Consider the following 27,948-nt stretch of genomic DNA (forward strand, 5'->3'; position numbering starts at 1 on the left):
TGTTGCCTAGTAACCGCGCGCGCACGGTGAAAGCGGGGCTGGAAAGTGGAAACAAACAGCTCGCGCCGTGACACAATGCTGAGATATGTGTCAGCATTTATCATATCGCGCTTGATGGGTCAAAAATACAATAAATATCATTTATGGCTCAACGTTCTGCGCTTTGGCAGCGAATAATGTAAGTATTGAGAGCGTGAATCACAGTCAAACCTGTTGTATTGCTGTAGTCAGCTGATACTTGCGACTATTAACCTCGTTTAACCTGCGTTCATTACTAATTAACTCAAGGTAAGAGTATTTATTTTGTGCAGATGGTGGTTAAAGAGCTGTTCTGATGAATGTCACAATGACACAACACCACTATATGATCTTGCTACAGAAAGCCAATGTTTACCACATAAAAATCCTTACATTTTTTTAAAAATAACGAAAAATCTAAGTGACGTCACCATAGAAATGCATCTTGATATCATCAAGCTTAGAAAAGCATTGGTTGTAATAGTATGTAATCAGTGTTTGTTGATTGATTGATAAAATTAAATCAATGATTTTGATTTTCATAGATGTTTTTTGAGAGATGCCTGACATAAAGTTACTCAAGTTTCCTTCAAGTGAAGGAGCATTCTTACAAGGTAAAGTACAATATTGTTTATCAATGTTATTTGTTAAGCATGGAGTATAAAGGGATCAGGAATCTTGTCTTGATATATATTCTCAAACCATTGTGCTTATTGTGTCACAGCACAAGAAAAAGAAACACATTCATGCCGAATGTCGAATAGATAGATATTAGATTTAATGCGATTTCAAGTTTTCCTTTCTATTTGAAGTGTTATAAGCTCAACAAACAAAGTCGAGTTCAACAATAAAGCATCCCTAAAGATAACAAGAAATTAAAACTCTATTTACTGTCATAATGCATTTTTCTCGTCTTATTTTGAACAATTAATCCGTGCACATTATTCTAAATGAACAAATAAATTTTTCCTGAGAATTTACCTACCCTCAGACCATCCAAGATGTAGATGGGTTTGTTTCTTAATGGATTTGGAGGCATTACATCAATTTCTCACCAGTGAATCCTCTGCAGTGAATGGGTGCCGTCAGAATGAAAGTCTAAACAGCTGATAAAAACATCACAATAATCCACACCACTCCAGTCCATCAATTAAAATCTTGTGAAGTGAAAAGCTGCCAAAATACGAGTCCATAATCTATAACAACACTTCCTCCAATGAAAATGTCCATACCGTGTTGTCCTCGTTTTGCTGGTAAATAGTGTTTGATCTGTGCATATTTCTCGCCTGATACAGATGAGACTGCTTTTTCACTGGAGAAAGCGATATTATGAATAGAGGACTCTTTTAAAAATTAAAAACATCTTAAAAATGGATTTGTTGCTTATAAACATGCAGTTTTTTGCTTCACAAGACATTAACTGATGGACTTGAGTGGTGTGGATTACTTGTGATGTTTTTATCAGCTGTTTGAACTCTCATTCTGACGGCACCCATTCACTGTAGAAAATCCACTGAAGTGCAAGTGATGTAATACTACATTTCTCCAAATCTGTTCCAATGAAGACACAAACTCAACTACATCTTGGGTGGCCTGAGGATGAGTCAATTTTAAGCAACTTCAAATTTTGGGGGTAAACTATTCCTTTAAGGTTACAGTATATATGACTCAGTGTGTGATCTTGGTGATCGCTGTGATCAAAGTCAGTTGTACGTTTCAGAGCAGGGAGAGATGGTTAGCTCCAGCAGGCGTCGCAGCTGTGCTCTGGTTAACACTCCAGCACCATGTGTGAACAAAGCAGTGTCTCACATCCAGGAACTGAAGTCCAAACTGGAAAAATGGGGCCAACAGGTAAAATCAATCACAACCCGAAAATGGGTTGTATTATTTCATATCATCTCTGACCAAGACTGAACCAAGATGATTCAAGCCATAGATCAAATCCAGTACCACACAGATCAAACCCAGATTGAGCTCACAGTTATATGGGTTGAATCGCATGTTATTTTCTTTGCTCTCATATTACATAATGAATGAATAATGAATGTCTCTTGTCTTCTAGGGTGATAATGCTCAGCATGAAACTGCACATGAAAACAACCACAGTATCATTTGGAAGTGAGCCATAAAGCATTATAGATTTTCCACACACATTCTGTACATCAGTTGTAACCATTTTTCCAGTAAGATAGCACATGTGGTCAGCAGTTTTATGGGTTTATACCTATTATATAGTATGTGGGCTCTAACATATCATCAGAAAATAATTTAAATCTAATTAATAGTCTAATTAATTACTATTATATAAAAAATTTGCAGATTAAGCAGCACATTTTTCCTTTTTGTTTTTAGATGTGTTTCTGCTGATGGCAAAAATAAAGAGCTGTGTATTGAAGGCATGGGGCTTTATGTACAAGGTAATGATGGACAGTCTTGAATCTCCTTAATATCTTGGTTATAATATGCACTTAGTTTTCGTTACATAGTGGGGGATTTGAACAAACCTGTATTATACTTCAATACATAAATATTAATATACTATGATAGTATTTATCAATATTATTAAGCTTTTTATATTTGCAGTTCTCATTTTATTTTAGTTGATGTTTTAGTAATTTTGCTGTGCTTTTTGTTATAATTTTTTAGCTTTAATTAAATACTATTTCAGTTTTAGTAATTTTAGTTCTTCACCTTAGTTGACCACCAAATGTTTGTTTATATTTTAGGTTTTTCATCTAATATCTGCATTTTATTTTATTCCAGCTTTATTTTAATTAACAAAAATGATTTAGTTTTACTTTTAGTTTTAGTTAACAACTGTATTAATAATAATTTATTAATTTGTACACAGACAGTGGAGTGTTGCCGTCTCTCTGGACGGAGCCGACAGACGTCCTGATGGAGGTGATGAGTTTGATCGAGCGTCTTGAGTTGGACCGCAGAGATGCAGAAAAGGCTCTAAAGGAAGAAAAGGAGAAAGCAAAGAAACTTTCAGAGAAACTGGACAGCCTCTGTCTCTGGAAGCAGAATGAGTTTCCTTTAGCAATGCAGAGAGGTCAGACTGGATATTGATTACGACATGCAATTTATGTTCAAACTGTTTTTTCCAGCACTGACATTTTACTTCAGGCCCAATAATGTGGCAATAAAGTGTCTAGTGCTTTTTTAAAAAAAGCTAATAAACTTTATGTTTGCATAACAATTCAATTATGTGTTGGGGACCAAACAATTGAGTTGCTGGCCATTAACCTCCATAGTATTTTTTTCCCAATACAACAGACATCATTGGCTACTGTCAATTGTTTTTCCATCATTACCAATAAAGGATATACATTTTTAGGTGAATTAACCCTTTAATGAAAAAAAATGACTCTACAAAGAAACAGATCATCTATATTTTGGTCCATTTTCCAGGAAAATTAAGACGTGTATGTTTTTAAAAAAAATACTTTGTCAACTTTAAGGAGAACACAAGCATATAGATGGCCCAAAGATAATAGACATGGACTGAGCACCACAAAACCTAAGCTATAAGGTCTTTAAAAAGTTTGAGTACCAAATTAATCTTTTTTTCTGCTCCGTCCTTGACTTTTCGCATCTGTCTGTCTTATATTTGCACGGTCAGAGCGTGAAGCCTGCAGCACAGACATCGCCGAACTGACGTGGCAACTGAAAATAAGGAGAGATCAGATGCTGCAGGTGAGAGACAGACTGACCCACACGGAGGTGCTGAACCGACGTCTGAAGGAGGATATCGATTTTATGAGGAAACACGGGCCGCTCGTTCACCAGAGACTCCAGCTGGAGAGTGAAATCATGAAGCAGATCCAGACAGCACAAAGCGAGGTGTGTTTCCTGCGAAACCTGTTTGTTGGCTTGTTTACAGTAGCTGAGATCAATAAGACAAAACCAAAGAGAAGAAGCGATGTAGGTCTAACTAAAAGAGTCCTGCACATACTGGAGGAGCACAGTGACCATGGATTTTCTCTATACGTGGTTTTTAAAGAATTCATCAGTAAAGAGTGCTAAACTGAAGTATTTAAAATCTTACATTTTTTTTGTGTATGATCTACCCACTGTGTTATTTTAGTATTATTTATTTATACTATTATAGAACTTATATTTAATTTGAATTAAAATGATTTAGTTTAAGTTTTAGTAATTCTATGTGATTTTGTCATTTTTATTATTTTATTAATGTTTGTTATTTAGCTTTATTTTATTTTTGACTCCATTTTAGGTGGTTGCCAAAGCAATATTTCAGATTTTCCTAATTTTAAGTTTTCACCTAATATTTATATTCATTTTAATATTTAATTTTATTCCTAAAACAGTTTTCAACCATTTTTTACTTTTGGTTTACAATAATGAGACTGATGTAATGATGCATTAAATACAATACATTTGAAATGTTTTCCTACACTTTTAGATAAATACTAATTTAAAAGTTGTTTAACCAACCACAGGAAATTGAAAATTTCAATTTTTAAGTTTAAATAGTACTGACCTCTACATAAGCATGTACAACTGCTAAATAACCTTGGAGCTCATTGTCTATTCTGGGATGCAATTTTTACTTGTAAACCATGTTGCCATGATTAATTGTCTAACTGTTTTTTTAATTCATAAAGAAATTGTGACAAATGTTCCTCCAGGTCAGTGAGACATTTTCAAACATCTCTCAGAAGCTACAGAGTCTTCAGGAGGAGTTTCAAAATGAGGAATTCAGAGCAGATCTTAGGAAAGGAGAAATGCACAAAGGAATGGAAACGATCAGAAATCATCTGAGTGACAAGCAGTGAGTCTTTTTTGTCATCTGGATATTGACATCAGGCCTATATTTTTATTTCGGTTCACTCGTCTTATATCAATCCAGACAGAAGGTGTCACTAAAATGCTGTTCTCTCGTCTTAACGGTTTCATTCCAGTCCATCGGTGTATAGGCAGGTTATAATATCAATATCAAAAAATGTTTGTTATGCAAAATCACATTCTAATGTAAATCAAATTGTAATTCATGTTATCTCTATTTAAAGGTTGCATCCATTCATACTTTTGACCTACATTTACATCACACTTTTATTTCACAAAATTTTTACTTTTTTATATGGAAAACATTTGCTTAGAATCAGCCTTGTGGAAATGTTTAGCCATTTGTATGTTAGATTTATAGATTTTAGGATTAGTTTATTAACCACATCAACTCTGGGGACCCACCGGTGGGTCCAATATTGCATATGCCTAATTCTCCAAAAAATCTAAATAACAGTTGAAGTGGTTAAACTTATCATGTAGTCAAGCTCTGCTGGTAAAACAAACACACATTGACATTATGTAGATAAATAAAAAAACAACGTGATAATACGATGTTTTTAGGTTAAACTATGTATGAAATGCTGACAAAACTAAGCAGTGTTTTAACAGGATCTGATGTCATTTAGCTGCTTCCCTCCATCTGTATGAAGCGGTATATAGACATGGAAAGTGGACTACGGTGGAATGACATGATTTCTCTTTTTCTGCTTACAGGAGTGAGTTACAGCAGCTGCAGTCACAGTGTGAGGCGTTTCGAAGGAAAATGAAAGACTCGATCGAAAAACTAACATTGAGAGACGACCAAATCAAAGCCTTGCTCAAAAAGACACATCAGTTTGAGAGGCAGGAAACAGACGCAAATGAAGAAGTCAGTTTTTGAGTACTTTCACCTACCAGTTTGCAGGATATTTAAATCTGTTTAAATATTACGAAGAATGTTTTGCTATATTCTGACTGTAACAATCATTAGCTCAGGTTAATTCCTTAGTTTTTTACACGAGTCCCCTGAAAGAGCTTTTGTGTTAAATATTAATTTCACTCGCCTTTTTTTAGGTCAGAACATTAAAAGCTGAAAAAAATGATAAAGAAGAGAAATTGATGATACAGAAGAATGATGAAATGCAGCTTCAAAACCAAATACAAGCATCTGTAAGTATAACAGGCTGTTATTTGAGATGATATAAATCAGAGGTGAAATGATGTGCCGTGCTGGAGATGTCAACCCTCACGTCCTCTGGAGGGCAGGAAAGGCCCACGATTCCTTGCACTGATCTGCTGTGTTTATTCTCTCAGAGCCTCCATTTTGTCTAAGCCCTGATTTCACAATTACACTACGCTTGAGTGAATGAGCCGCAGAGCGCTCACTTGTTTCTTTAGCAGTTTGTTTATTCCTTTTTAAATTTGTATTCTGTGCATTTTTGATTTTGTTCCGCCACAACAGAGTTTAAAAAGTTTAGAAACTTTTCCAAAATAACCAAACTTGCTTTGACCATAGGTGGTGCTATGTGATGTTTCATTGTCATAAATGTTTGACATATGACAGTTATACTTTTGAAATAAGAAATATTTGAAAATACGTTTATGTTTATGTGCTAGAACAATCAGTGGAGCTTTATATAAGCAACGCTCTTTTATGTTAGCTTTTCATTTTGTGCACAATGTGTGATTGTGGTTGAATTTAGATTCCAAATAAAGGCTTGGCTATGAAAAAGTACATATTACCATATATCTACTAAATAAATGCAAATAATGGGCATTACTGTCTTTATCAGAAACATGAAGGTGATGAAAAGGTGTCCATGTTGGATGCAAACTTGAGCCAAAAGCGACGTGACTTATTGACCCTGCGAGACAAAAACAAAGAGCACAAACTGGAAATTGAAGACTACAAGAGAAAGATCTACCAAAGGTTTGTCCCAAGGGATAATTCACCCAAAAATCAAAATAAGATATTTTGAAGATTGACAGTTGGTGGTTCCTATTAACTATTAACTTCCATAATATTTCTTTTCCTACTATGGAAGTCAAAGGGAATCACCAACTGTTTGATTACCAGCAATCTTCAAAATATCTTCTTTTATGTTCAAGATAAGAAAGCAGCTCATACAGGTCTGGAACGACACGAGGGTGAGTAATTACCAGAGAATGCATAAACAAGTGGACGTAATGTTCATGATGTCATCTATAGGTTTCTGAAAATGCTATTTGAAGCTAAAAGTGGGCAGAGCCGGCCATCGCCATCTTGGCAGGGCATTACCAAATGTCACTCTCAGATAATCGAATATGGGTAAAAAGGCAGGAGATGGTTGTTGAAACCATGTCCACCAAGCTCGATGGCAGTGACAGCAGCGGCATTCCACCTATCACTCAAGTGGCCGCGCCATTAATTATGCAGAACTTTAAGGCTTAATATATTTGAAATGAATGAGTTATAAAAAAAAATCACCCCTCTCACAGTTTTCATGAAGGGCAAAATTAGCTATATAGACAAAAAAAATTTATATCAGGCTGTAAACATGTTTTTTTCTGCTGTAAAGTTGGGCATTTTAACATGGGGAGTCTATGGGACTGACTCCCTTTTGCAGCCAGCCTCTAGCAGCCAATCAATGAATTACAGTTTAAGTCACTTCCTTGTTGGCTTCACGAGAGAGAGCGGGAGGTTGCTGATTGGTAATTACTCACTACATACCCGTAAGACTTTCAGTCACCTTCAAAACACAATTTAAGTTATTTTTGATGAAATCTGAGAGCTTTCTGACCATGCAACGCAACTACCACGTTCATGACTCAGAAACGTCACATGCGTCACGGTACTTTCATGAACGCGCACTGAAAACTGACACGGAAGAGAAGAAATTGTTTAATAAAGTCATTCTTTTTGTGTCCTCGTAGCTTCATAACATTTTGATTGAACCACTGATGTCACATGGACTATTTTAACAATGTCCTTACTACCTTCTGGGCCTTGAATATTGCTGCCTATGGAGGGTAAGAAAGCTCTCGGATTTCATTGAAAATACCTTAATTTGTTTTCTAAAGTTTAACTAAGCTCTTATGGGTTTGGAACAAGATGAGGGTAAGTAATTAATGACAGAATTAATCGTTTTTGGGTGAACAATCCCTTTAAAGTATATTTCTGTATACTTGTGATTGTCACTAACGATTAGCTGTGTCTGATGTGTTATGCAGTAATTTATGTTGTGACAGAAAATGGCCTACAGTAGTCTGCGTTTTTTTTCACTGTAAAATTCTGAATCTAGTTATTAATTGTAAAATCCTGGTGATATTTAAAAAGGTGATGAATTGTGGTAAACTGCAGTCAACGGTGTCTTATACTCACTATACAGTCTATACAGTCCAAATATCAAGCACAATGACCTAATTTTATCAGACAACAAGAAGTACAACAAAAATAACTTTCATAGAACTGCAGAAAATGAAATCGATCCAAATGAAAAACAATCCACTGTTGCTGCTTTCCCTAAATTGTCCATGGTACAGCAACAACAAATGATGTTGCCTCCATAAGATCTATGAAGACCATATGTTTTCGCACACAAGCCAATAGTGCTGTTCATGTATTATGGTTCAATTGAATCTGTAACACATCATGAGAAACTATGACATGGAATAAAATCTAGATATACAATAGTGAATCTACCCAACCTGATACAGAACTTATGGATCAGCATTAGATTCCATGTTGGAGATTGAGACTCAAATGACAACACTATGAGAAATGTTCTGGAAATGTCTTGTGGTTCATTGGTTCGTTGTGTGAGTGTTGGATTCTTCAATTATCAACACGGAATCTGTGTTCCGCAGATCATGTCATGAAATCATGCAACAACTCTAATTCCACTTCATTAATAATGTGTAGGTGTGTGTAGCATTGCTTCTGAAATTAAAATGCTCCGCAGCATGAACTAACACAATGATTTAGAACACAAGAAATACCTTCCACCTTATTTTGCACTGTTTACTGTGAAGGTGCAAGACTTCTGATTCAGAAGTCAAGACTTAGCTGCTACAGGTAAATAACTAGAAACTAACGAATTCATGTTTATGATTACGGTAATCGCAGTTTGCAGTATGAAGCAGCATAATGGGCTGTTTTTGTATAGTAAAAATAACTGGAAGCCATTGAAACACATAATGTTTAAAATAAGGTGGAAAATCAATCATTGAAATTCATAGATAATACCATGAACTGTATAAACCTGATTATAAATGATAAAATAATTAGGTGAGCATAGCTGCTAAAAATACCTTATTGTTTGACTGATATTAACAAACTGCAGTTTGTTAAATTTTGTGTAAATGCTTGAGTTTTTACAAGAATCAGGTAGCTTGTTGTTAATGTAATGCATTCTGAACTAAACTTTAAGCATTGTGTCATAACTATTGCAGTAATTCATCTTTGATTTGGCACATCTTGTGTAATCAGTTGGATGTGACATAGGCCTACTGTATCTAGAGCATTTTCATTTCCAGTTGTGAAATTTGCTGAATGCTGTGCAAGCATTTTTGTGAGCAGGCTGCTGTACATCGTGGCGTGGATCTCGAGGGACGGACTGTGTTTTATAATGTTGTTTGTGGCCGTTTTGTTCCAGTGAACAGGCTGTGAGAAAGCTACTGAAGGATCGTGAGCATGTCCTGCTGAAGATCAGTTTGAGTGAGAAGCAGTGGAAACCGGTCAAAGACGAGTTTGACCAGGTCTCTGCCATTCACTCAGACACTAAAGCCAATCTGGACTGTCTGGAACGCAAAACCTTTCTGGAGGAACTGAAGAACAGGGTAGGAGGACACCTGATAATAATAATTCTATCATCATTTACACACCCTAATGACATTCCACAAGAATTCAGTCAAAACACTAATGGTTCTTTCTTTATTGGCATTGATGGTTCCGTAAAGAGCCTTTAACATCTATGGAAACTTTTCCACTTCCAAAGGTTTCATTGTAGTGAAAATGGTTCTTCAAATTAAGAAAAAAAATGTTTTCCCCTTTTTGGAACTCTTTTAAGAGTGACACTTTAAAAAGCACACAAATGGCATTAAAACATCAGAAATCAGTACATATGACTTATACTTTATATTCTAAGTCTTCTGACTTTATTTGAGGTACAAAGTTCTTATTCACTGAATATCTTTTCATCTGCTTGGCCTTTATCCTTTTGTGTTCTGTAGGAAAAAAAAAAAACTTAGAACCACATGAATGCAAGTAAATAATTACTTACATATCTAATAAACAGTTACGTAAGGGTTTAGAAGTATTGGTTGATTACAGTAGTTTAATGTCTTTTTGGTCTCTTTTGACAACTGTCAAGATAACTTGTATATAGGGAATTATACTGTATTCATTCCTGAGCTGCTTTGGATTTTGTTTTAGTCTTGCCAAGTTTTGCTTCCTAATCAAGTGATTTTGGTGTCTTTTCTTTTTGCTGGGCAGAAAGAGATCGACAAAATGAAGAGCCTGATAATGACTGAAATGACCACCTTAGATATTCTCAAGGTAAAACCATATGTACCTTATGAATACGTCTTTACATGATTAATGAATAAAAAAACTGATGATAAATAAAGAAGCAATGTTTGTGTTGCACTAGTTTGTGTGTCTGTTAATGTCTGGAATTGATATGTCCAGGGTAATAGGGACGCAGAGGCAGCCGAATATAACCGTGAACAAAAAGACTGTGAGAGGGTGAAAGGTGAGCTGCAGAAAAAGTATGAAGACGCTTTGTCTACAGCCGCTCAACTGGAGACTGAGGTGGAGCAACTGAGACAGATATATACAGAGAAATCTGAGGTAAACCTGATTCAGCTTAAAATATTGTATTCATTATTTGCATTTGATTAGATCTAACATGTAAGGCTATGATATTATTGCTTAATATTATATTCCCACCTATGTGGCTTTTGTTAAATGAGAGGAAGAGAAAAATTATTTCACGGGTTGGGAAAGTTTTTACCTTTTGGTGATGAATATACTGATGAATAGGGCAAAGTATTAAATTAAGAAAGTAAATGGGCTCAGTATCGATCCATGATCCACTGTAAGGTCCAGTCAAGTTATTATTGAGTTATCAGTTGCATATGTATGTATTTTCTTTGTATTTTTTATATTCATTATTTTTATTTCTTTTATTCTCAGAGTATTGAAAACTTAAAAGGCAAACTAAGTGACATGCACACTGCACACAGAAGCCAATCGGATGATTTTGAGAAGAAAAAGAAACATTATCAGGAATGTTTTAATTCTGTGAAGGTGAAAATAAAATTAAACTTGATTTATATTACAGTATGAGTTATAAATGTCAGTCACACTTTATTTTGAGGTCCAATTCTTGCCATTAACAAACCACTAACTATGACTTTTGCCTCAGTAAAATCCTAATTTACTGCTTATTGATAGTTAGTAAGGGTATTTGTTAAGTTTAGGTATTGGGTAGGATTAGGTATATAGAATACGGTCATGCAGAATATGTGCTTTCTGAGTACTAATAAACAGCCAATATGTTAATAATTAGGAAAGCCTTAGTGTGGTGGCATTGAGGTATGAGGAGATTTCAAACCGGATCAAGGAGCTTGAACTGAAGTTGAAAGAGTTGAAGCAAGAGACAGACATGATGGAGCAAACCATCAGCACCATGCCACATCGTATAGCAGAGCTACAGTAAGAAATACTGTTCATAATATATGTCTGAACATATATATATTAGACCTCCTTGCTTGTTTTTATTTGGTGTCTTTTTCAGGGGTTTGTCAGACACAATGGAGTTCAAACATGGTACAGCCACAGTACTGATGGGTAACGTGCACAGGGATATAGCTTCCTGGAAACAGAGGAAGTCTCATCACGCACAGATTCACTCAGCACTGTTCACTCAACGCCAGACTGTCATGAAGGACACGGAGGTTAAGAACCCTTTCTTTCATATTTACATTTATGTCAAGATTATTTTGTCAGGGCTTCCTATATGGGCTAATCCTTGATCAGCTTTGCTATTTAAATACTTATAATCCAGGTTAACAAATGTTTTCTTTACATATCAGAAAACAGATCAGCTGAAGCCGAACGAGCATGAGTGCATTTGATAGGTTCAGGGATTTGATGTGCTCCAATCACCATTCAAACTGAAATTGCCTTTATAAATATTTAGATTTCCTTTGTATGATGATGCACCGTGTCATTTTTATGGAGTGCACAGTGATACCAAATAATACATTTCAAGACACTGAGAACAAACCATATATAACAAAAAGCCTACTGTCCTACTGTTAGCTATATAGCTTTTAAGAGCATTAAATTAGTCCATATGAATAGTACAAATGAATTTGCCTTTATTAGTCCCGCCAGTTATTTCATTTATAAATAAATTAGAAATTAAAAAAAAAAATTCTTGGACCAAATTTTCCCTTATGGGATTGTGTAACTTGTGCATTGAATTCACAAAGATTTCCGCAAGTTCATTCCTAAAGTTTTACATGCGAACAAGTGTTTTTTTTTTTAAACGCTGTCAGTAGCCTACATTAAGTCAAGTCAAGTCTGGCTTGGCACATGGCAGATAGAGTGCAAACCAGTGAAGTGAACAAACCGTGCAGATAAAAAGATAGAAATATTAATATTGTCTGTTTGTGTCTTCTGATATCCACAATTGAAATACCTAATGTTTCAAGTAAAGCAAATGATATTGCACCTTTGCTCTAGAATATCCGCCACTCAGTATCACACCTCTACTAACATTCCTTCTAATCATTTGATGAAAGCTCTTATAATTTTCAGTCAGAGATAATATGTTATGTTTTGCATGAAACCCACGTATTATCACTCCATTTTCAGAGGAAAAAGCTATTTATTGGGGGAGTTGAGTTTCGGGATTATGGCCTCAGTCAGAGCCCGGCTCCTGATGAAAGTCTCACATGGCTTATCTAATGTGAAATCGCCATGTGGTATATAGTTTCATTAAACGGTGATCAAGAATGCATTAGTTCAAAACAAGAAAAGGCAATGGGGCTTAATCCGCCATGCGCGCAGAAGCAGCAAACTCCAAACAAGTTGTTGGTGCGAAACAGGAGCCGAATTAAAAGTCCTCCCTCAAAGAGCCAGTCTGCCATTAATTTGCTGCAGGGCAGCAGAGCAGAGAGTCTCTTCAGACTGCTCACAGGAAACAATAAAGCAGCACAAAGATTCATCGCCCAACAGAAACGATTCAACTTTAAACATTTCCAACAAAGAGAGACTGTGTCAAAGTGCCTTCGATTGACCTGAGGCGCATCGTTGGGACGTCACAGTCATGAGATGCTAATGAACATAGCAAATATAGATAGTGACGCACAACACCGGATGATGACCACAGCATCATGTGTTTAAGATTAGAGGGATACGCATATTAGAAAAAGGCTTTTTGTTTTTTGGATACATAGATTTCTTTTCTTGATTTGCTCATAAAAGGCATGATTATGTGGAAGTGAACATTAAAAATAAAACCATAACTGTGATTTCCCCCCTCCCCCCACATAATCTTGACTTTATGTCTTAAATATAACTAGCAATGTCACATCTAATAGTTCGTTTTTTTTTTTTTTCCTTAACTTTCTAATTTGACTAAATTTCAGTTTTCACAATTGGTATTTAATAATTTATTTTGCCTAATTTAAATTTTATTTCATGTACTTACACTGTATCAACCCCACAATATTCTTATTTCAAAATTTCACTCACAATTAACTGTTTTATTTAGTTTTTTTATTTTACTTTTTGTTTGTTTAAGGTTTTTTTTTTTGCTTTTTTTTTTTTTTTTTAAGTCGGAGGTGGAAACAGACTTCCATATAAGGCAATTTTAGTAAGGTTAATGCTTAAAATATGAACATGAACACTTTCACAAAATAAGAAAAGAACAAATTGGTGGTACATTAAGAAAAATAAATATTATTTTCTCTCTCTCTCTCTCTCTCTCTCTCTCTCTCTATATATATATATATATATATATATGCTATTCATTATGTTGATTTTCAGATTTTAGACCTTTATTTATTTTAGAATTTATTTAATAAATTAATAAATTGAATGGCATTCAAATAAATACATTTAACTTCATTATTCCCATCTGTCTGCACTTGGCAAATGCTTTAATCCAAAGCAACAGTTTAATCCGGATGTGTATTCTTTGGGAATCAAGGCCTTTATTAAAGTCGTGGCCTAGTGGTTAGAGAGTCGAACTTGCAATCGAAGGGTTGTGAGTTCGAGTCTCGGGTCTGCAGGAATTGTGGGTGGGGGGAGTGAATGTACAGTTCTCTCTCCACCCTCAATACCATGACTGAGGTGCCCTTGAGCAAGGCATCGAACCCCCAACTGCTCTCCGGGCGCCGCAACATAAATGGCTGCCCACTGCTCCAGGTGTGTGTTCACAGTGTGTGTGTTATCACTGCTCTGTGTGTGTGCACTTTGGATGGGTTAAAAGCAGAGCACGAATTCCGAGTATGGGTCACCATACTTGGCTGAATGTCACTTCACTTTATTACACTTACACACGTGTATACAAGCCATTTTACTTCCATAGTGTAAAGCATTTCTGAGTGAATATTCAATGAAAAAAAGGGCAGCGTGGAGCAACAAATTATTATATATTTTTTTATTATATATTTTTTTTCCCGCTGGAATAACTAGCACCAATTAATTGATCTCAGTAAGACCAGGAATGTGAATAAAGCAACTTTGTTGACTCACTGTACAGCACGGATTATAACCTCATAACATTTTAAACAGTTGTGCATTTCCTTACACGGTCAGTCCAGATGCGTTAAATGTAACATGCACTTATGGACACACTCCACACTGTGACTTCCTCACAAGCTGAACTGGGGATTTTTCTCTCCCCTCATCATATTCTCATGTAGCTTGTTTACTTGATGAAGTCAGAAGCTCAGTGAGTAGAAAAGCAGTAGGATGCAAAGTGCAGACACCATCAGTTTCTTATGGCCAATGAAGTGTAATTTGTTCCATTTACATTTCAGAGGTGCATCAGACGGGTTTTGTCAGCACTGCATGCAGTAATTAAGCTTTAAATCAATAGCCAACATTTGTCATGTTTACTGCCACTCTCGGTGCTGGGTTAAACTCATCAGTTTAGCGCTGGGTCGTTTTACTGCCCAGACACACTTCATTATTCCTTATTCTCAGGTAGAGCAGAAAACGTTCTTCTCTTTCTCTCTCCATCTTTCTTTCCATAGCTCTCTCTCCACGTTTCTGATGCTGACACAGGGTTGTGGAGATTGTGGAGACAAGCAAATCAGACACTTATTTATCTTAATTTGTTTACATACTTCCTCGAATGCTGTATGATTACTAGAGTTACTGCATTCTAAGAAGATTTGCTTTAGTGTAAAACATGTAAAATGCAAAAAGAAATGCACAGATACATACAAAATATGAGAATACCTAAGCAACACAGAAAATGCTTGAAAGTTACTGCACTGCATGCACAAAATATAAAAATAAGTGTCTTCTGTTCAGGATTATCATCGTTAACTAAAACTGAAACTATTTAAAATATTTTTTATATAATTGAACTAAAGTTAAAATAAGATATAAATATTAGATTTTTTTTTACATTAATCTAATATAAATATAAATAAAATGTTGCCTTGAGTAGTTAAGTTGAAGCCTTAAAATTAATAACTTGAAATGAATAAATAAAAACTAAAACTGAAATAAAAATTATTAAAACTAATTAGTAATATTTAAAAATTAAGACTAATGAAAATTATAAAAGCACAGCAAAATTGTAATGTGTGTATATATATATATATATATATTCAAATAAATGAAAGATAAAAATAAAACCTAATTCAAATACCATCTTTAACTGCTATAATTTTATTGCCATTTTTGCAATTACTGCCCACCAGCAGGTCCCAAAGGGAAATTTGAAGGTTGTGCAAGCTTGTGTGTTTGATTCCCAGGGATTGTGCATATTGATAAAATGATTAAAGTGTTCACTTTGGATAAAAGGTCTGGCAAAAGAAAATGGGAAATTAGTCTGCAGGTTGCAGAGAATGCAGAGGTACTATAGAAGTACACTGGGAAAGAATGGTGTAGAAACAATATTCATTGCTAGTAAATTTGACAATTAATCACAAAGAAAGCACAAGTAACGCATTGATTTAAAAGTGAAATTTTGAAGCAGAAATAGTTTTTTTTTTTTTACACAAAACATTTAATTTACAGTGTATCATAAAAAGTTGAAAATAAACCTAAATTTAAGTGTCTTTGGTACATTCATGTGAGTTCATGATGAAAGTTGCAATCTCTAGTCATGATCTAATCATTTTTTTGAATCAGATGTTTTTAATGAATCAGTTGATCCGGGTCACAAATCTGAATGATTTGTTCATGAATCGGACTAATCCAGTTCTCAGGTTGAACTCACTGACTCAATGATCCGGGGACAGAGGTTAACAGCCCACTGGAGGGCAAGATTATCAGTGAATAACTTAAATTTTGGTCTGTTTCTCGCACATGTATGACTCGTATGACTTCAGAACAGTTGAAATAGAGTGCATAAGTCATTTAATCAGCTTTTGTGTCCTTTAATGAAGCTTCAGTCCTGATTCATTGTAATTGCATGGAAAAGTACGTCTTCAGAATCTCTCCTTGAAATAATTTGAAAGCCATGCAGGTTTGGGATGACACAAATGTGTTTACAATTTTTGGGTAAACTTTTTCTTTAAATAAGGCTCACTGGTCATTCTTTGTCCTTCTTTTTAATGGTATCTTTAATTTCATTATACATGTTAGAGTCTCTCAGAAGCTGATGGAGAGCATCCTGTGCAAATCTGTTCCAGATTAATCTACAGGAAGCCCTAAAAGACAATCTGAAGTTAGCGCAGGAGTATCAGGAGCTGCAGAAAGCTCTGATGATTGCCAGACAAGAAGCCATTTATGTTTTTGACAGAAGAAACAGAGCAGAGGCCTACATCCAAGATCACAAGCAGGTAACTCTCATTACCACAAACACATTTCTTATCTTTATGTGTATACATCAAGGCTATTTTCTGCATGTGTGAATAATGTGGTTGTCTATCTTTGTCATCAGAGATAGACAGCAGGCATGCAAAATAGTGATGAGAGCGAGGTCTGCGCAGACTAGTGTACGCTTGCGTGCTCCACGCAGCCTGTCATAGGTGGTTGGTTTTAGTTGGGCAGTCAGCTAGGAGGCCACTGCAGTAATCTAATCACGATGAGATGAGCTTCATGACAGCGTTGCTCTGGTGTGCATGTGTGTTTATTTAATCTCACATGGCAGCGAGTGGAAACAGGCACATGGCAGATGCAAACGCTCTCAAGAACCAGCAACTCAGGAACGTTTGGGAAAATGCTAATATGACATGTACGTCCATCACTAAAGGATGGGTGGTTTTGCTGGTATTCATCAATGCTGCAGTGTGAACCTATTGAGTGCAGTGCATTAGTCATTTCCAAACAACATTATATAAGTGTGTTTTTGGCTGTGTAGCAACAAACACTTATCAATGTAAAGATGTTTTCTGGTGCTGCTGTTTGTAGTGAGAGGTTAAAGCTGAAGAGTGTAATTTCTATGCCCCAAAACTGTAAAATGACTGTGTTCAGACAGGTTTCCCTCATTTGCCATTGGTGGAACATAGTTTGGTTGCGATGCACAAACAGGAATTGGTGCATTTAAAAATATTCAGGCTTAAGGCTTGTTCACACCGTGTTTACAGTAAAACAAGACTTGGTGGTGCTCAAGCATAACATACATTACATTATTACAATAACTTTATTATATAAATGTACACACTACACACTGACTAAAATTCAGAAATTGAAAAAGCATAATAGGACCCCTTTAAATACACAATACCCAGGTTTATATATTTAGCATGAATAAATCCAATATAATATATTTTAACTAATTGAATATTGCTTGTTCCATAGCTTGCCATATTTTAACTGAATTTAAATTTTTACTTTAAATTTTACTTTAAGTAAATAAATGCATGCTGATTCTAAGCAATTTGAATAAATGCTTTTTGAAAATATGATTATTTAAATAAAATGCATACAGAAATCTTACCTGTTTCTTAACTGTTTAATTTATGTATGTCTGACTGACAAATATGCATCACATTTTTAATTAGTTGTTGATGTTAAAAATTTGTAATCCTAATGGATGGAAATTATATATGCAATTCAGATACATAAAAAAATATTTTTTGAGTGGGAAGTGATTTTTGATCAATCTCTCTAACTATGTAATGTAACTCTCTTCATCAAGAACCTTTGTTTATTCACTGATCTGTTATTCATTGGAATGATTTGTTCGAAACACTCATTTGAAATACTACTTAGAACAATGTTTATATTTTTTTTTGTAACAATCAACCTATAAATGGCTAACTTACAGTTGTCTGCATATTAAACTAAGATTGGAGAATGTATTTAAACAAAAAAATTGCACACTTCAGCTTTAAAGCTTTGTGTCTTTGACATTAGCCCACAGATCGTTATTGTAATAGTACTATTGTTGTTGCTTGAGATTATTACTAGTTATACTGATCTAGACATAATCTGTCACTTTAAGTAAATAGTATTTTTTTGCGCTGTAGATCATTTTAATATGATTTGTTATTCTACCGCTGATGGTAAAACTCTACTGAAGAGCAAGACACATTGTTTGTTCCCCAAAAGACTAATACTCGTACAACTCCTCATCTAACTACATGAATGTTATCAAGTGAGAAATGCATGCAAAAGGCAAATCCTGTGGACGGGATTCTCCACGCTCATGATCAAAGCCTGATTTTCTTTTACTCAGTATTCAGCCTTTTTACAGTTTGTTGTTTATTTTCAGTCTGGTACGGCTTTCTCTCCTTCAGAGCAGATGTAGTTTCATTTCTTAGAGGTTTACGACAAGCTCTTCCTAAAGTCCCATATGTATCTGTAAGGATGCATAGGCCGAGCTGTGCTCAATTTAATATGGATTCTTATGACGGCTTACCATTTTTTAAAGGTTTTCCATGCCATGGCGAGTATGTATAAGGTGTCTATTATGAATAGTTTGAATAGAATGTATATTTATCAGATGTCTATTAAAACACCTGCTCCATATGTATGAAATTGCAGCACCACATTTATCATGAGAGATAGATTCAGATGGTGTTTCCAAGCACTGTTTATGTGGTTATATATTTGTGATGACTTGCTAAATCTTACTAGTTCAGTATGCAATTTATATGCAAAAGAATTAAAATTTACTTCATTGCCCCAGAAAGATTTAACCCTTGGGTGGAGAATTTTACATTTAGAATTTGTAAAAATCATAGCTTTTACATAATGGTACAAAACTTTTATGGTGACTTTTATGGCACTTGGTATGTGAACACAAAAAAATTGAGGGCATGATTCGAAAAAGCTAAGTGGTCCTAATAAAATACTCACAATCAAAAATGACCGACCATAGAAAATGAATGTGAAAAAATAATAAAAATACAGACATTTTTTTGTATGTACAATCTAAAAATCCCCCACAATGCAGAAAAAAGTTGCATTTGGGTTCACATTGGATCAAACTCTAAATCATCTACAGTGCCAAATCAACACACCGACACACACACCTATAAACTGGTGTGACTGTAACACTGCAACTATGTAAAATAAAATCAATAATTCAACTACAGTGCAGTAAAAAAAGTTGACAGCAAGTAAAGGGCTTACACTCTAAAACATCAAGAGTGTAAAACAGATACATCCACTCACACATACTTACTTACACTCACAGACACATATACAGAATTCACATATACTCAAATGAATTGGTATGGCTATAACCCTATAGCCAATATGAGTCAGACGATTGAAATAATAAATAAATAAATAAGAGGTTAAAATCAGATCAGACCCAGAAGGATTAAGCTCTGATAAAGCATTCCTGTTAATTTCTGTAAATTGTATTTTTATAGAATTTTAATGTTTTGTGTAACAAAATGCTTTTTGTGTTCAGGTTTGAATGTAGTAATAATAATGCAAAAACCTACACTTCAAGTCAATATTTAAAATAACCCAAATTATAAACCTACAAAAAGTACAATATAAAATATATACCCACAAAAAATATATACCTACATAAAACTACAAAAAGTAGTCTTTGATAATGCCCTAATATACATTAAAAATCTACAACCTAATAAAAGTAAACAATTATGTATAAAAATAACTAGGGAATTCACAAGCCTCTCTATAGGGTCCTATACTGGAATCCATGAAATTACAGGTTTAGCTTTTTTTTTTTCTCTCTCTCACCAGGAGATGCTATCCTGCCTTCAAAAATTTGATTTTAAAGGCCCAGTCTCTATTTTAATCTGAAATACTGCATTAATTGAAAAATAATTGTAAAACTTGATCATAATTATTGTATAAATATTGATTAGTACCATACAATTCTCTCAAAATACAAAAAAAAAAACAAATATATTATTATTATTATTATTATTATTAAAACAAAAATATATTAGATTCATTAGTTTTACTGAAGACAAAAAAGTGAAATTTCAGGTGTCCGGTCACTTTTCACCACAAAGACCATGAGTGTGACTCCAAAATGAGGAGTGCACAAGGGTTAAAAAAATCCACAATAGAAAACAAAAAAAGTATAAATAATACTTACTGGCCTTGCCACTTTTAATTATATGGCAAAAATATAACATGTGACATATAATTAAAAGTGGGAATTAAATAGATCAATTAGTAGAGTGCAATGCAATGACACCTAATACAGTTGTTTTAATAATTACCATTATATTTAATAGATATTTATATTACATCTTTATATATTTAATTTTATGTTGTTTTATTTGGTACTAAAGTGCTACTTAAATTGCAGTAACCATTTAACTATTATATTTTTCATTCTTTTTTACAGCTAAAAATGCTATGAAAAGAGTCCAAATATGTGCATTAATGTGCTAGTGACAGATGGCATTTAATCATTTATGTTGTTTTATGTGGCGTCCTTTGGTTATGCTGACAAACTTCTTTGTTTTGCACTTTTATCAGTTGACTGTAGCTCCAAATATATGTCTAGCATAACTGCTATAATGGACACTGCAACTATGTCCTTAACCTCAACAGATCACTTTTATAGATAATACAGGTTAACATATACAGTGACATTTTGCCAGTTTAGTTGGATTTGCCAGTTTAGTCTGAATAGGAGAGCTAGAGCGCCCCCTTGCAGTGGTTAAATGTACAAAACATAGGCCTACCTTAACTTCCAGAATCACTGTGTGCTTGTAAACAAAAGGTAACCCTTAAGGCCTAACAGAAATTGCATTGTATACATCTCAGACATGCCAAATCAAGTTTTTATATGAGCAACGATACTGTACAGACAACAGAAAGCATGGATGAGGATAATCTCATCTTTTTGATATAGTTTTTTTTATGACAATATCTTTCTACAGTATATTGTAAGTATTGTTACTTGTAGCATTAATAGGATAGTGCAGGTTTTGACACAGCTCCATAAAGGACATTTTTTTGTTCTCGTTCAGTTAAAGGCTGAGCTAATTCGCTTTAGTTTTTTCATGCTCCAAAGAACACATTGCCAAGCAATGATAAGCTTAAAGGAAGAGAGAAGAGATGGGGCGAAACATGGGAAGACATCCCTCCGAATTGAAACCCCCTTTTTTTCTGGAAAACTGCACAAATAATAAAGAGAGCAGCATGCTTTCTTTCTTTCTTTCTTCTCTAATCTCTCTCTCTCTCACACACACACACACACACACTCTCTCTCTCTCATTTTTTTCTTCTTCTTTTTTTCCAGTATACTCGGAATAATTTCTTGTTGCGGCAGGGGGTTCATGACTTTTTGTGTATGTGTAAAATATGTCTGGAGGGGATTGGTATAAAGTTAAAGTGAGTGAAGTCGAAATATTTTACTCATCAGCTTTGCAGTCACCGAGTTTGCCTGAGCTAGAACAAAACCGCTGAAGCATTTAGAGAAAATTAACCCCCCATCCTGGCAGCCAGATGTGACTGGTTTCCGCCCAGTGCACATGAGTGGGCAGGGAGAGCAAGAGACTGTGAAATTCCTGTCAGCCCCGTGTACTGCAGAATGGGCTATTGACTGCTTTCTCTATTCCCCTCCATCATTCTTCTTGAACACTGCCATTAATTTCCTCTCCTGCCTTACCAATTCCCCCTCTCTTTTTCTCTCTCTCTCTCTCTCTCTCTCTCTCTCTTTCTTTCTTTCTTCCCCAGCTTTCTTTGTTGCAGAAGAGGATGCACAAAGCCATGCTAAAATACTTCAAACACCGCAGCGTCTACAGCCAGGCAGAGCTGGCCCGCTTCCAGACCCTCTCCAACCAGAACAACCAGAAAATGAAAGCCCTCCAGGTATGGGCTCTTTAGTACCCCCACAACACACACACAAGAGTATTGCACTGTATACTACGATGGGTCCCACTTGGGTTAATGAGATTAAGACAATTAACCTTTAAGGAATATTTCACTTCAAAATTTAAATTTGGTTATTATTTACTCACCCTTTCCATAAAAAAACTAAAAGGAGATGTTTGGTTGAGTGTGCAGATTGCCATACATTGAAAGTGAATGGTGACCATGGCTGTCACCATGTCACTTTCAATGAATAATGACTTAAATTTTAGCTTGTGACTCACTCAAAGCTATTCTATGACTTCAGATATAAAATACTGCACACATGGACTACGTTTATGATGCTTTTATGGCTTTTGTGGAACTTGACAGCAGATGGTGTTCCACAAAAGAAGGGAAGTCATATGAGTTTGGACTGTCATGAAGTTGAATTTGAAGTTATATATTGGAAGACAATTGGCCATTTTGAGGTTATCGTAAATTTGTCTTATGCACAAGCATTAACATTCTTTTATAATTAGAATTATTTTTCTAATATTAAATGTTCGCAATACCTGTAAATATCAAGTAAATATTGTGTTAAAGCATCAAAATCAGCATATACTGTATAGGGATATGCCGGTATCAGATTTTCATGTTGCGATAATTTGTACCGATAATTTTATCACGGTATAGGTTATTATCATGATATTGAAATTTAGTTTTGAAAAAGTGTTCATAATACAGTATAACAGGTTTAATAACTTTTATCTAATAACAAAAATAACTGTGCAATAAAGCAATACAGAAAAATCTATAAAGTTAAAAGTTTTACACAGATTAAAGTGCAAAAGAACTATAAAGACCAATAGGTATCACTTTACAATAAGACCTCGATAAGAACTAGTTAATCTTTAAATTAACATTTAGAATGAGAAATAGTTACATTTGCTACAGAAGCTATTAATCTTTGTAAAAAAAAAAATACAACTTTTAGTTCATGTTAGCTCATTAAATGACACAGTTGCAACTTTCGATTTTAACAACGTGTTATGAAGTTTGAGAAGTAAATAGTCTATTAAGTCTAAATATTTAAGTATTTGGCTGTGATGAACACCATAGCAAGTCCACAAATCTTACTGGCTATTTAAATACGTTTTAGAAAGTAGTGCAGTTGTTTTATTTATGGCGTTTCCAGGGTAACGGCTGCATTTTCTGCAGTTTAGCGCCATCTGCTGTCAGAGAGTGAATGTGCTTTCATTCAGCGCGTCTCTCACGTGTTCCTCATGTTCTTCTCATGCATGCTTGTTTACATCAGAGCGGCACATGCATCTTTCATGCATCATACAGCGGTGTTGTGCATTTTGACCAGTTGATGGGAAAAGTATTTATAAAATGCATTCCAAATTCGGAATAATTTGTAATATATAATTATTCATGGTATTTAGAAGTGCCCTCGATAACAATTATGTGCATATTCATTACCGTGATATATCACATTACAGTATACCGGCACATATCTAATACTGTATCTCATTTAGTTCTCACCACATACATATCGGCCACCCCATTCTCTGCATCATTTGACCACTATAATACAGCATTAAGATATAAAATTGCAACAAAAAAAAGCCATTCGCTTATGACGTCTTAAAGGGGCCATGACATGAGAAATCAAATGTGCTTTGATCTTTTGGCATATAAAAGGTCTTTGCACCATTAAAAGATTCTGCAAGTTTCACAGCTTAAAATGTCCTCCTCATTATAAACAAAGCATTTATTCAAGTTCCAAAAACAGCTCATTTTGGTTATATGGTGCAAGAAGACGTCACCTAGGCACAAGCATTTGTTTAAACATTGCCTCCATTGACAATGACGAATAGTCACCTTCTCACCATAGGCCCCTCCCACTGGCGTTCAGTCGCTCAATGGCTTGACACTTGATTATGCTGAATGTTGCGTCGTATCAAAAGCAAATAAAAATTACAATCACTGATGCTATCTGGTCTACACTGGAAAAGGTATGCCAGTGTGTAATGCATGCACAAATGAATGGTCATTAAAATTGTATTTAAATAATGATTCAAATTAGCCTTGCATATAACACGATTTTGTATACTGGAATAATGTAACCGTAATGTTTGGATGCTCTAACACAAAAGGCATTTGGTCTCAATGGAAGGTGTGCTATGTGCGCTTATAATGAGGTGAGCGGCGGTGTGTTTGTGGCTCAGTCAGGGGAGGCCAGCTCTAGAAGTCAGGCTGGTGAATGGAGCATGAAGACGAGGAGTTCTTCAAGCTCCTCCGAGTGTGAAGGACAAAAGGAGCAGCCTTACTCTAAACTTTGTCACAGCTCTGCGAGGATCTCCTCCCCCAGAAACACACTAGCATTGTGTAGAGGAGACTTTACATTATAAAATCATAGCAATAAATCGCCGCAGTTCTTAAATGACCCAAAACTATGGGAGTCATGTAGTTGCTAACCTTAGCTGTTAAAGGCCGGGAAATAAATAAAACCGTGATATTAGAAAGTCTAGCTTGCTATTGTCTTTGTATTGTGCATGACCAGACAGCCACTGACATATGGGACATGGTCAGGGAAAGACAGGGTCAAGGGCCCTTAAATGACAGAAATCTAGAAAATATTTCAGAAAAGAAAGGGATTAATAAAAAGAAAAGTTGTAAGAGACGGCTAAATTGTTAAAGTAACTTTTCAAATTTTCTTTCTGGATTGCACACAACCTTTTTGGTAGCCATCCTTGGTTATGCCTCTGACAGCTATTTCCTGGTAATATAAGTTTTCTAGTCATGGTTCCATTACGTGCCAAGCTTTCAATAACACTTTAAGTGTTATTCAAACTTCATGTCCGTTGTCAGGGGGGACATCCGGGAATGTTGTCCCGGGCCCTGTGACAAGACATCCTCTTGGGCTCATGGAAGAAAATAGCTCTCACTTAAAATATCTCAATGGGTAGCACAACACAAACAATAATTGTGCTTTATTTTTGCATGGTTAAAATGGTTTTTACACCATCAAGTCACTGAAGTTTATTTCTCTTTTGCTTTCTTTTCAAGATTATTCACCATTCTTAAGTATGGCAATTAATTACGTTTTAAACACACAGTTTATTTGTTTGCACACATTTGGAGTAAGAAGATAACTGGGCCATTTTCCCACTCATCTCAATGGCAAAAAGTGTCCTAATTGACCTGAATTCACTTTACTTTAAAAATTAAATGCATTTTATTGTGTTTCTTGATGTAGGCATATGATTCTAGTTTTATTGCATTAAAAGTTTTGAGTCAAAGAGATCAATGGAAACATTATTGTTTCAGTCATTAAAGTTACATTGTTAAAAATAAACTTTGACTATGCATTTCTAATAGTTTGATCTTTTGGAAGGTTATGCAGTATTTAGAGGTGCATGTTGTCTACATCCATTGCTGAACAGAGGAAAATCATGACATCACAAATGGGGCAATTTCAAATCCTGGTCTTACAGAAAAGTGGAAAACAAAAAATCTTAACTCAAAAAAATATTTTAAAGTGGGGAGTTAGTTTTGAGGCATGAAACTTTGCAGTATGTTTTTATTGTAATGGGTACATTTTGATCATATTAAACCTTCACAAATATTGAATTGCCCTGTGTGCAAAGGCTTTTTATCTATACCAATTCTGTCCGAACATTATTTCTTATAAGATACCACAGGCAAAAGTTGTCCACCCATCTATTCATGAGGAACCTGAAGGTTGCGGATTGCAAAAACTAGTTCCACTGATTTGTCCCCGGGTCTTCCTGAGAAACAAATGACTGCTTCCAAGCAGCTCTACTGAAGTATAGAGATGGGGGGAAGAGAAAAAACGAAATAGAGAAAGCGTGCAAGCCTGTCATCTCGAAACGCCGCTGCAATATTGGGCACTCAGTTCCGGGTTATGCAAGTTTACACCAGGGATAGCATAATTGACAATTGCTAACAACAGCGAGCAGGGTGGAGAGTTGTGAATGGCCAGTAATAATTGGAGCGAACGCCCACTTGCGCTGCTCTCGGGGGACCGTAATCCAAGATCTTGTTTCTGATATAATTGTTAGTCAGAAAATTTCTGCATGGCTAGGCCAGCTCAGTTCCCCAAGCTGGTTGACAGTGCAAGGCAGTTTAATAGAAAAACTGGTTGCTGAGGTTTTTTAAAACAGGCATGCACTGAACCCATGTGCTTGATTCACCAGGAGTGTGGCACACAACGTCTTTCTCGTTTCCTTATGTCAATCTTATGTCTTACAAACTAAAAGTGTCTCAAATGTCAGAGTCACTCTTACAATTCATGAAATGTAACAAAGTTGGACTTTGTGCATCCCAAATTATACTGACCACCAAGCATTTAATCTGTAGTGTTTATACTGTATATTTGAATGGAATTGAATGGATATGCTAGACTAGCACTTGTGCCACCAACAAAGTCTAGCTGGTTAGTTAACACAGCATACACCAGCTATACTGGTGTCTACACAGAGAAAGACCAGCTATACTGGCCTCTCCGGCAGAATGTGGATGTCAATCTGCTGCGGGCTCCGGCTCCTCTACAGGTTTTTGTAGTGAATTAGCCAGCACTCATTGATTCCATTTGCTTGCCTATTTAAACAGGAGGAGATGTCAAACGCAATCCAGCGCCTCTCTGAGTTCCTGCTCTCGCTGACAGATGACTCAACTAGCAGCCATGTCCCGCAGCAAGCAAACAGACCGGTCGCAGATGCCGACGGATGGAGCAGGAAGACGCCTACAGTTCAGATAGCGGAGTAATTGGACGCTCACCTGCGCCAGACAACTTACTTAAACCCCCAGCATGCTTCACTCTCTCCCCTGTCCGACGCTCACGGCCCAATCCATAACAATGGAGCAGGTGACTTTCATGCTACTGTCAGGAATGATCTAATTTTAGCGGGGTGAATGATTGCAATTGGCTTTGCCTCATCAGATAATTAATCTATGTCACCATTAATTGGAAAAGAGAATAATTAGGGGGCTGTGTTGACAGAAATTCTACGCTTCTCTAGATTCTTGGATCTAATTACACCTATTTAAACCCATCTGACTTTAACTAGCGGATAGTATACCTGCGTAACCCTAACCAGGCTGGGGTTGGTCTCAACCGCCTCTGGTTTTGCGTCCTTTGTCATTTTTTTCCTCCTTTCTTGCTTGTTTATCCTCTCTTTTCCTGTCTCCTCAGAGAGCTGTCTCCCTCAATCACTTTTCAATATTCAATCTTAATTTTGTGGAAGTTTAGCATTTTCAATGAGCTGGAGATGAATGATTAATGAATAAATTTGACTGCTTCATTTTGTCCATGGATCATTAGTCAAGTCCTTTGTGGGAAGGACCTGCGAAAAAAAAAAAAGAGGGAAAATTATTGAGACATTAGCCTGAAGCAATCCAGGGGTAAATAGTATGCACAGAGGGATGTTGTGTGAACGCTACCCACTGGCATTCTGCACAACCCCACGGAAATGCAAGCCTTCTAATTTACCCCGCTTCACAAGACTGATGTGCTCTATCGACAAATAGGTTTCATTTACAAAAATGAGTTCTCATTTTGATGTTTTGGTGTATGCGTTTTTTATAACTTTTTTACTTATTTATTTCTTTTACCCTCGTCCCTTGTCGTGCCTCCTCTGGTGAGATGTCAGATAACAAAATTATTAATCAAATGTCAGTTATGATTGACT

General features: G+C 35.6%; 1 protein-coding gene across 2 annotated transcripts; it reads left to right on the forward strand.

Moving 5' to 3' along the window:
• LOC132116299 (coiled-coil domain-containing protein 178) lies at window positions 1-27,561 on the forward strand. 2 transcript variants are annotated; one of them, XM_059525077.1, is made up of 20 exons: window positions 1-288; window positions 564-632; window positions 1,739-1,869; window positions 2,081-2,136; window positions 2,371-2,435; window positions 2,870-3,073; window positions 3,644-3,864; window positions 4,674-4,816; window positions 5,548-5,701; window positions 5,887-5,982; window positions 6,606-6,742; window positions 9,447-9,630; window positions 10,286-10,348; window positions 10,481-10,642; window positions 10,988-11,101; window positions 11,364-11,509; window positions 11,592-11,751; window positions 16,681-16,830; window positions 22,115-22,249; window positions 26,870-27,561. In XM_059525077.1, exons 2-20 carry the CDS (start codon window positions 578-580, stop codon window positions 27,023-27,025), a joined length of 2,532 nt encoding a protein of 843 aa, XP_059381060.1. In that variant the 5' UTR covers window positions 1-288; window positions 564-577; the 3' UTR covers window positions 27,026-27,561. The 2 variants fall into 2 exon arrangements, with proteins under 2 accessions (XP_059381060.1, XP_059381059.1); XM_059525076.1 differs by having other exon boundaries at window positions 1-178.
• The last annotated feature ends 387 nt before the right edge of the window (window positions 27,562-27,948 follow it).

This window comes from Carassius carassius, chromosome 35 (assembly GCF_963082965.1).
Source record: "Carassius carassius chromosome 35, fCarCar2.1, whole genome shotgun sequence".
NCBI classification, from domain to species: Eukaryota; Metazoa; Chordata; class Actinopteri; order Cypriniformes; family Cyprinidae; genus Carassius; species Carassius carassius.

Excerpts from the sequence above, each read along its gene's own strand:
- LOC132116299 (XM_059525077.1), top strand. The coding sequence starts at position 578 with ATGCCTGACATAAAGTTACTCAAGTTTCCTTCAAGTGAAGGAGCATTC. Across the intron at positions 5,983-6,605 it reads AAAACCAAATACAAGCATCT|AAACATGAAGGTGATGAAAA; the intron begins GTAAGTATAACA and ends TGTCTTTATCAG. Across the intron at positions 10,643-10,987 it reads TATATACAGAGAAATCTGAG|AGTATTGAAAACTTAAAAGG; the intron begins GTAAACCTGATT and ends TTTTATTCTCAG.